Source organism: Babylonia areolata, chromosome 7 (assembly GCF_041734735.1).
Source record: "Babylonia areolata isolate BAREFJ2019XMU chromosome 7, ASM4173473v1, whole genome shotgun sequence".
In the NCBI taxonomy this organism is placed as follows: domain Eukaryota; kingdom Metazoa; phylum Mollusca; class Gastropoda; order Neogastropoda; family Buccinidae; genus Babylonia; species Babylonia areolata.
Window position 1 is genome coordinate 34,749,214 of NC_134882.1, and position 11,488 is coordinate 34,760,701.

Consider the following 11,488-nt stretch of genomic DNA (forward strand, 5'->3'; position numbering starts at 1 on the left):
CAGTTCTGTGCGGTGCCTCAAGGACTCTTCACAGAGTTGAGAGAGGGGAGAAGAAGAGGAAGAATAAGTAGTAGTAGTAGTAGTAGTAGTAGTAGTAGTAGTAGCAGTAGTAGTAGCAGTAGCAGTAGTAGTAGTGAGTTGCCACTTGTAGAGAGATGGTTCGGATGAGAAAGAAGAGTTCAGTTTGGTATGATGGCACACAGAACCTCCAAGAATATGCGCTGTAGCAAGATGTCTCAATAGATAAATCAATAATTAAATCAGAAATAAAACAGCTTCAATACAGCTAAGTATCAACAGTGGCTGATTATCGTAAAATCAAACTATACAACATAGTGAATAATAGCATTTACTGATAAACAGGTAACTAATTCAGATCGAAGAAAATATAACAAGAGAGGCAAGGCCTTCAAGACTCACTTGTGATAAATTAAGTCCCCTAGCATTAATTACAGAGTAATCTCCCTTTTTTTACTATCTGCACCAAAACGTTTGCAAAATAAATAAAAATTCCATGCTTAGCAAAAGAAGTTCCTGTTTGAACAAAAAATGATAACAATGACTCCTCTTGTTGTTGTGTCAGAATAAGAGGTCAAAGTGCCAAGTTTAGAGAATACAAAAAATATAAATATAACGGTAAATGCAGTTTGCATATAATTAGGCTTCTTTTTTATTTTTTGTGTGCCCATCCCAGAGGTGCAATATTGTTTTAAACAAGATGACTGGAAAGAACTAAATTTTTCCTATTTTCATGCCTAATTTGGTGTCAACTGACAAAGTCTTTGCAGAGAAAATGTCAATGTTAAAGTTTACCACGGACACACAGACACAGACACACACACACACACACACACACACACACACACAGAGACAACCGAACACCGGGTTAAAACATAGACTCACTTTGTTTACACAAGTGAGTCAAAAAATCGGAAAGCGAAGATGCGCACAGGGACCTCCAGTTTGTCGTCGAATGGCTCGACCCTCCTCTCTCCCCGACGAGGAATGGAACCCCGGTCTCCAGCGTGCCAAGCGGGGATAGGATAGTACAGACCACTACACACCACACCGAGGAGCATCGTGGAGAGTAGTAGTAGTAGTAGTGCCAGACATGTGGCTGAATGTTGCCGGTGCTTTCCAACACGATGGCAGTGAGTGCAAGGAGGGAGTGGTGGCGATGAAACACGGTGACAAGAGGACAACACGAAAGCCAAACGAACACAAACACACAGCAAGACAAGTCATCAAGGCCGCTGACAACCCTGCCACGTGGGGAGAGAGAGAGAGAGAGAGAAGGGGGAGGGGGGTGGGTGTGGGGGGCGGGGGGAGGGAGGGAGAGAGAGAGGGAGATGGAGAGAGAGAGAGCTGATAACAATGCGGTGTGAACAACGCTGTCAAAACTGTCACCCCATGCTCGCTTGGCTGTTCTATTGTATTGTATTGAATTGTATTGTAGTGTATCGCACTGTATCGCACTGTATTGTATTGCATTGTATTGTATTGTATCGCACTGTATTGTATTGTATTGCATTGTATTGTATCGCACTGTATTGTATTGTATTGCATTGTATTGTATTGCATTATATTGTATTGTATCGCACTGTATTGTATTGTATTGTATTGCATTGTATTGTATTGTATCGCACTGTATTGTATTGTATTGCATTGTATTGTATCGCACTGTATTGTATTGTATTGCATTGTGTCGCACTGTATTGCATTGCATTGCATTGCATTGTATTGTATTGTATTGAATCGCCCTGTGTCGCGCACTGTATTGCATTGCATTGTATTATACTGCACTAAACTGCAGTGCACCGTATTGTATTGCATTGTATCGTATTGTATTTACTCTCTGTCATAACAGATTTCTCTCTGTGTGAAATTCTCCCCAGGGAGAGCGAGCTGCTACAATGCAGCGGTAACCTCCTCCTTATTTTGTCTCTCTCTTTTTTTTTTTCTTTTTTTTTTTCGTTGTTTCTTTTGTCTTTTGTTTGTTATTTCTCCTTGCGAGTGTATTCCTTTCCCTATCAACATGGAATTTTCTGCAGAATTTGCCACTGATGTCCCGTTTGTTGCCGTGGGTTCTTTACACCATGGTCACCTTAGTGCATCCGTCGCCGGTACAGCCGCTCAAGTGAACAAGTACACCAACGAATAAACTTACTGGATGAATAACCCCCCCACACCCCAACCCACCCCTTAAGCTCCCACCTCACCCCCTCCTAAAAAAAAATAATACACTGCAGAGACTAAATAAATAAATTAATTAAATCAGAAAGAGCATCGCTTTGTCAGCCGTACGTTATTGACACTGAGCAATGCGACCAACCAAACGTGCCATTGGAAAAAAAAAAAAAAAAAAAAGAGACAAGACTCTTTGTTTTCTAGGTTATCTCCATTCACTATAATTGTTCGTTAGGGTGGAGAGAGAGAGAGAGAGAGAGAGAGATGTCTTCAACCAACTTCTGCATTTCAGTGTATTTGAAGAGTGAGTACTCCAAAAGTGGAAAAAAAAAAAAGAGAGAGAAAAAGAACACAAAGAGAAGAATGTAACTCAGTAATACTGACACACACACTGTGCATCTATCAGACGGCCAAAGGGAAAAGTAAACACCGGAGGGGGAGGGAGGGGGGAGGGAGCGTGGGGCCGTAGGGTCGAAGCTCAAGGAAAATAGAGAAAAGCAGAAAAAGAAAAAAAAAAACAACTTGTGAATGAAACGGCTACACAAAGGGAAAGAAAATGTTTTTTGGGGTTGGGAAAAAAAATTGTCAACACAGATAAAAGAAATGGAAAATATGAAGGAAAATAAATACAAAAAGGAAACGAGTTGGCCTAAAAACTAAAATGATTAAAAATAATAATAATAATAATAATAATAATAACAAGATAGAAAGGAAAACAAACACACCACGTTCTTTCAGCAGGTAACAAGCAAAATGAAAAGAGCAACGCTGAACATAAAATAATTCAGCATGGATTATACACACACGGGATTGAAGTCTCAAACCAAAAATAAACATCCCACCGTTTCAATGGACACTCCCCTCTTCCCCCCCCACCCCCCCCCCTCCACACACACACACACACACACCTCCCTTTAACTCCCCACCCCACCACCACCACCTCCTTTATACCCTTCTGTTGCAGTTGGTAAAGGTTTCAGTGTTTAAAACTCTCCCGGCTTCCACACCCCCCTTCCCAGCCACCCACCCACCCACCCACACATACATACATACACCCTGCCCTTCCCCCACTATATATCCTAATGAAGGATCTTTTCAATGCTATTCTAAAACTGGTACATGAACATTCGGCATTCAACTCCCAAAACATCCAACAGTTTCCCAGCATGCCCGAAGAGAATCACTATAAACACACACACACACACACACACACACACACTCACAGACACACACACACACACACACACACACACACACACACATATATATATATATATATCAATTCATTTATTCATCAGAATGTATGTGTACTTATATCCAATGCACATTATAGGTATACTTCTCTCCACACAAGCCTAAAATGGTTGGGTCAAGAAAGATGCAACCATGGAGTCCAGGACTCTCTCAGCTGACTGGAAAGAAGAAGAAGAAGAAAATAGTCTTATATGCATCGTAATATGGGTGAGACAGAGCAAGACAGGGCGACATTCGTTTCATGACGACATAAGAACATGACCCTTAAATTGATACCCACGTCTTCACTGTGTGGTGCCTTCAACGATTATATTAATGTGTGTTTTGGGGTGGTTGTTTTTTTTTTATTCGTGAAAGACAGGGCACAGAGAACACCCCCATCACCTCCCCCCCCCCACCCCCCTAACCCACCACAGGACTCTGGACAATACAAAGATCAGGGACTCACCCACCCACCCCCACCGCCGCCTCCCCCTCCCCCCACGCCCCCAACCAAACCGTCAGGAATGAAGATGGCATCGGGTGTCAATCTGATGGCAAAAGACTGCCCGTGCAGATTTCCATACGCGTGAATAAAAAGATGATGATAAAGAGAAGATTCCGCAACAGACCCCCCCCCCCCCAAAAAAAAAAAAAACCCAACCCCCCCACCCCCTCTCCCGCCCCCCAACCATCCAACCCCCCATCCAAAAAACACTGTACTGTGCCCAGCACGTGCAACTAGGTGAGAGCGGACAGCAGTGGGGATAGTTGACAGTGGTGGGTGGACAGCCTCCAACACACGACATCACAGAATCAGGGAGGGCCTCAGTCAGCGAACCAGCAACACAGTGGGATGGATGAGTTGTGAAGGTAATTGTGGAGTGATGGCCCAGAGGTAACGCGTCCGCCTACAGGAAGCGAGAGAATCTGAGCGCGCTGGTTTAAATCACGGCTCAGCCGCCGATATTTTCTCCTCCTCCACAAGACGTTAAGTGGTGGTCTGGACGCTAGTCATTCGGATGAGACGATAAACTGAGGTCCCGTGTGCAGCATGCACTTAGCGCACGGAAAAGAACCCACGGCAACAAAAGGGTTGTTCCTGGCAAAATTCTGTAGAAAAATCCACTTCGATAGGAAAAAAACAACAAATAAAACTACACGCAGGAAAAAAATACAAAAAATGGGTGGCGCTGTAGTGTAGCGACGCGCTCTCCCTGGGGAGAGCAGCCCGAATTTCACACAGAGCAATCTGCTGTGATAAAAAGAGAAATACAAATACAAAATACAAATAATGGGGTCCACATTCACGCGGCCGGGGGCCAACTGCCCATGGAACCTAACCGTGGCAGACACTGACCTGACCGTGCTGTGGACCACACACGTCACACAGGATGTCAGTACTGAACAAAAAAAAAACAGGTGTACGGTAACACTGGACGATAAGCTGAATGAAGAATGGATGGAACAGCTGTCGCAATTAAAATAAGATGTCCACAGGAACTGTCGTCATGCAAACACCGTCAGAAACATGGAACATGAACACACAGTCGTCAGTCTTCATGGATGAAGTCACGCAAGCCGACATCCGAGTAAATCCACCACGAACACACCAGAACGAGCGACACAATCTCATCCGAAGTTGGTGCAGACGTCAGTGTAAACACTTAATTACGCGCAAACTGAAAAAGGTCATGAAGATACCTGATGCATTTGTCGTGATACGGCATGTTCAACTGTGCATCCTGACTGGAAAATGGACAAACTATTTTGAATGGTGAATTCATTATATAAGATGACTGGTGAATTCATTTTCATAATTATAAAATGTTGAACAAAGTATTCTAGCATTCGCAAACAATGAAAGCAAATTCACTGTGAATGTGTAGTCTTCAAGCAGGGTGTTCAGCTGGGCATTCAGACTGACATGCAGAACAATGAACACACTTGGAATTGGTACAGTATACGAATAGGCTGTTCAACACAGTGACACACAAGATAAACAGGGACTCACTTGGAGATGGACAGTCTGGATACAGTGACACACACCACACACAGTGACACACACCACACACAGTGACACACACCACACACAGTGACACACACCACACACATGGACTCACTTGGAGATGGTGCAGTCTTCATACAGTGACACACACCACACAGTGACACAACCACACACAGTGACACACACCACACACAGTGACACACACCACACAGTGACACACACCACACAGTGACACACACCACACACAGTGACACACACCACACACAGGGACTCACTTGGAGATGGTGCAGTCTTCATACAGTGACACAACCACACACAGTGACACACACACAGTGACACACACACAGTGACACACACCACACACAGGGACTCACTTGGAGTTGGTGCAGTCTTCATAGAGGACGTCGAACTCACTGCAGGAGATGAGTTTACAGCGGTTGACGCCCGGAGCGATGGCGCCCAAGCCCCTGAGGATGCGGACCTGCTCCACGTTGCAGACAACGGGCTGGATGTCCAGCCTCTTCAGCTTGGTGTAGACGGTGTGCAGGCCGCCCACCAGGTCCTTGAGGAAGAGCTCGAAGGCCTGGGGCAGGCAGATCAGCTCCCGGTTATCCACCATGAAGGCCGCCACCTCGCGGTCCCGGTACTTGATCATCTTACAGGCGTGGTCTCCGCTGACGGGGGGCGGGGAGGGGTAGGGGGCGCCGGGCTTGGGGATGAGGTTCTTCCGGATGAGGGGGTTCATGGGCGCCATGCCGGGCACGTGGCGGGCCGAGTGGGCGTGTGCCGCCACCAGCATGCTCTGGTTGTGGTACTGGGCGGCCGCCATGGCTGCGGCGTGGGCCTGGGCGGCGATGGACAGAGGCGTGTGTCCCATGGCCAGTCCGTTGGTCATCCCGCTGACCAGCAGCTCCCCCTCCCGCTCCGACAGGTGACCGCCACCCACACTGTGCGGGGTCGGGGGGCTGCCCAGCCCGTTGTTGGCGACCACCATGGAAGGGGGAGGGCTGGGGGGACCTTGAAGGCGGGAGTCCATGCCGGGGAACGACTCCCGGGACAGCGGAACCTGGGTGGGTGGGGGAGAGTCCATCTTCGCTGCACCCTCACTTGACGATATTCCCACACACACCGATGACACACACAAACACACACACACACACGGCCAAGGTCTCTGATAGTCCCAAAGAAGAACTGACACAATCAGCTGTTCACAGCTTAATCTGGGCACTGACTCCCAACACACCAAGTCACTGCCACTGCCAGGGAGAAACAGCAGAAAAGAAAAGAAAAAAAAAAGGCTGACTGTCGCGAACCACTTTCTCTTTTACCCCTAACACCCCCGCTGAACAGAGCTGAACAGTGAAACAAACCACGTACTCACAAAACACCTCTGTCTACCTGTCTGTACTTTTTAGTCACCGGACACGCCGAACACAGACACGCCACTCACAGGTGTTAACTAACTCACGGTCACTTCAAGTTTGACTTCGGAGCTCGCTGAGTCACTGAAAACACAACTTCCACGAACTTCCTTTTTTCTTTTCTCACTGTCTTCCTCTGTCTGTGTGTCTGTGTCTGTGTGCCAAATGCAGCAGTATTCCAATTGGGTGTATTAATTTCACACAGCTGAGAACAGAACCGCACGAGAAAAAAGGGGTGAGCGCAGCCAGCATTCAGCACTATCAGTGCGCAGAATCGCAGATGTCCTGGACAAGTCAGTCACTTGAAGGGGAGAGGGAAGGAGGGAGGGTGGGTGGAAGGAAGGGAGAGGGAGGGAGAAAGAGAGAGAGCGCGAGCTTGGCGTGTTACCAAAACAATCCGCACGGAGACCCACCAATCGCAGTCATTGCACTCACTCAAACAGACAGTCAGTCCTTTCTCCCAATGCCAGTTTCCCCCCCTCAAAAGACATTGCTGTCTGTCTGTCTCGGGGAAACAAGCCCCTCGCGCCTCCCTGCCTCCCCGCTTGGCTTGCACGCCCAGTGTCGCCGGCCAGGCCCCGCCCACTTAGCTTGGCTCCGCCCCCTGTTCGCTTCCAACCGCACTTGGCGCACGTGAGCGGTGTTTGTTGCGCTGTGCGTGCGTGCGTGTGTGTGTGTGTGTGTGTGTGTGTGTGTGCAGTGGGGGTGAGGGGTAGTGTGAGGACAGACAGGTCCTATCTGTGCCGTAAACTGCCTGTTTTCCTCACACGGCGCACAGCACTGTTCTGCACACCCCGAGTTGTTTCTTCTTTGGCCTCTTCCACTCCGTTTGTTTCCGTGACGGAGCTGAGAACTGAGTCCTGAGTTTGTCTGTCTGTCTGTCTGTCTGTCTGTCTCTCTCACTCTCTCGTGTGTGTGTGTGTGTGTGTGTGTGTGTACATCACCTGAAGAGATTGAACACAAACTTTCTCTCTGTGCAATCAAATCTCTCCCTCCCTCTCTCTCTGTATGCTTTCAGCGGGATATCTCACCTGTTCAAACCGCGCACACAGAATAAACAATGATATATATATATATGAAAACCCCGGCGATGAATCCTCGCAGTTATTTAAACTGTGGCTTTTATGTCAATGGTCAATGGTCAGTGGTCAGTCAATAAGAGACTTTAGCACGTCACAGTTGCTTGTCCTCCACTACAAACTTTTGGCCGGTCACCTCACTGAGGAAAGTCTGACTGCAGACTGCTGCTAGCAGCACAGAAGATGGTGAACTGGACGCTGGTCAGTACTGGTGTCCGACTGACCAGTAGATGATTCAAGAGTGGTGGACTGATTTCATGGCCGCCGCGGCTTTACAGACTGATGGTCTTTGTTACCTGTTTCTGAGCCACACCTTTCCTCTCTCTCTCTCTCTCTCTCACACACACACACACACATAATATATATATATATATATATATATATATAAAATAGAATAGAATGGATTTATTACAAAGTGTACCGGGGTCAAAAGGAATATTGATATATATATATATATATATATATATATATATATATATATATATATATATATATACCTTTTCTCTTGGATTCATCAGACTTCAATTTCACATGTCACAATATAGATAGATAGACAGACAGATAGATAGACTTTTATTTCACATATGTCACAATACATACCTTTCACTCTGGTCTCAACAGATTTTATTTCACATATGTCACAATATATACCCTTCCCCTTGGTCTAAGCCATAGACACTAATAATTCTAGTGTCTATGGTCTAAGCAGACTCTTTTATTTCGCATATGTTATGTCACCATTTATAAGTTTCCCCCCCCTGGTTTCAACAGATATGTTTTATTTCACACATGTCACTGTCTAACAGGAAAATATGTCAATCCTGTCCCCGCCTCCGTCGTCATTGTTTTAGGTGTTTTTCCACGGGTGGCTGTGATGTTAGCTGGTTGATCTGCTTTTCTTTGGGGGGAGGGGGGGCGAGGGGGGAGTTTCTCTGAATCTACTGAAGATTTGTTCCGAATTCTCGTTCTTCTATGTTTCTCTTTTGTTTTCCAAAGCGTTAACATTAATAACGGATGTTTTACTAATGTTGCTATCAATAATCAGTCGACCAGTTTACGACCGCATTTCTGATGTAAAAGACGTGGTGGTTTTACTGTGAGAATGAAATATATTCATAAGATATTCACAACTGGCCGGGTAATCAGTCGATCAGTCAACCAATCAAATCAGTTTAATGTCCTCATTAAAAAAAAAAAAAAATCAAGAAAAAATTAATTGGCGTGTGGGCGATAAGCAGGACAGCATAAAGCAATACAACTTTAAAGCAACGTTTTACATTCATACACATTTTCAAAACGAAAGTAATATGATACTTCAATACCACGCATCAGTTCTTTCTCTCTCTCTCTCTCTCTCTCTCTCTCTCTCTCTCACACACACACACACACACACACACAAACTCTCCAAACTTCCCCTCTCCCCTTCAATCCCCCAAAGCACGAGTCCTATTCCTCACTCCCCCCCCCCCCCCTTCTCACCGAAACATCTGTGGGCAAGGCAGGCTGTCCGTGAATCAACAAACGGATAAATAAATCAGTCAGGTAGTCCTGTCCTTGCTCAAAATATTGACATACTAAGCTATGGTTTAAACATTTTTTTTTTTTTTTTAATATCAAGAAACAAGGTGAAATACAGCGTTCAATTAAGAAAACTCGAGCAACAACAAGCCTGAGCTTATATCGTGCTCGTTCATATGAGCTATCCTAAGCTATCACTTTCCTTTTTTTTGTGTGTGTGTTATTTTAAAAATTAAAATAAAATGAAACATTAATCAGCTATCGGATTTTCTCTTTGCTGCTGACCATTTTTAAGCTAAGAAAAAAGAAAAAGAAAAAAAAAGTTGTGTCATAACTCGAAATATCAAGTTGATTTACTTAGCTATCGCTTTCATATATATATGTACATATACCTATATCTATATCTATATATAATGTATATATACATACATTATTATTCAACTAGCCACTGTTGTTCCTTTTGCTGTTAACTATTTTATTTTGCAAGCTTTCAAGTTGGTCCTACGAATATACATGAAGCGTGCTATAGACAGCTGGTACTGAAAGCATCAGTGAACTCAACTGTTGAGCCAGCATCTCGACTCTTCACCCCTCTCCCTCCTCTCTTTCCGCTATACACAACTGTTGAGCATCCTGCTCCCCTCCCCCCCCGCCCTCCCCCCAACCCCCTCCGTCTATCGTCCTCCCCACTCCCTCCCCTCATTCTCCTCCTGCATCACCACCACCACCACCACCACTACCATCACCTCCGCCGCCGACTAGTTCACATCTCTCCATGAAATTGGGGAGGGACGGAGGGAGGGGTGGGGGGCACAGAGAGAGAGAGAGAGAGAGAGAGAGAGAGAGAGAGAGTTCAGTGTCAGATCGATTTTACATGCATCTCTTCCTTCTCTCTCTCTCTCTCTCTCTCTCTCTCTCTCTCCGCCACCAGCACCACAACCTCACCCTCATCCAGCAGATCTTCACGCCGCCTATCTCCCCCACCGCCCCCCTCTCTCTCTCTCTCTCTCTCTCTCTCCTCACCCTCTTCCATCTCCTTCCTCCCTCCTCCTCTCCAGCCCCCTCCCCCTCCCGCTCAACCCCCGCCCACTTCCTTACCCCCCCCCTCCTCACCCCCCCCCCCCCCACACCCACACACTCCTCCGACCCTTAGCTGGCGTCTCTGGCTGTCATATACTGTTAGTTACATTATTATCAGCATCTAGTCAGCGTGGTTGTCGATAAGTCATTGAAGTGAACGTTCAGTCACCATCATCATCATCATCTCTCTCTCTCATTCTCTCTCTCTCTCTCTCTCTCTCTCTCTCTCTCTCTCTCTCTCTCTCATTCTCTCTCTCTCTCTCTTTCCGTGGTAATAAAACAATTAATTGCTTATCTCACTATACTGGTTCAATGCAATTTCGTTTCGTTTCTCTCTCTTTCAGTTGATCTTGTCCAATCATTTTTCTTTCATTTCTTGTCCATTCTTTGTTTTTGTTTTTTTCTTGTATATCGTCCTTTTTTTTCTTCTTTTTTTTTTATATAGATTTTTATCTCTTCGTTACTTTTTTTTTTCCATTTCATTCTTTTATTGATCGATTTTTTTTCCTTCTTCTTCTTCCGCTCATTCAGTTCTCTCTTGGTTACTTTTATTGGGGGGATTTTTTCTTGTTTTTTTTTTTCCCCCTTTTAATTTTCGTTTCGTTTCGTTTCTTTTTAGTCCCTTCATTTACTGTCCCTCCTCCTTTGGTTTTCATTCTTTTTTTCTTTTCTTTTTTTTTTCTTATTTCCTCTCCTTCGTCGCTTCTTCCATCCCTCCTTCCTTTCTTTCCTTTCTTTCTCCTTTATTTAGTTTGGTCTTTCTGTTTCTCTTTCGTTTCTTTCACATCCTCTTTCTTTGACTTTTCCCTCGTGGATTATTTTATTTCGTTCCCACGTTTTCTCACCGTTTTCTTTCTGGTTCGGGTTTTTTTGTTTTGTTTTGGTTTTTTTTGGTTTTTTTCCTTCTGTCCATCTCCATGTGACCGTTATCTATCAAAGCTGACATCGCTGTATATACCGAC

At 45.3% G+C, this 11,488-nt stretch overlaps 1 protein-coding gene across 1 annotated transcript in view; it reads right to left on the bottom strand.

Moving 5' to 3' along the window:
• Positions 1–7,042, bottom strand: part of LOC143283831 (uncharacterized) — a 221,404-nt gene extending 214,362 nt beyond the window's left edge. The window contains exon 1 of the mRNA XM_076590206.1: positions 5,803–7,042. Within this exon, the coding sequence (XP_076446321.1) occupies positions 5,803–6,518 (716 nt within the window). The 5' untranslated portion in view covers positions 6,519–7,042. The remainder of the gene's footprint in view (positions 1–5,802) is intronic.
• Between the last annotated feature and the right edge of the window lie 4,446 nt (positions 7,043–11,488).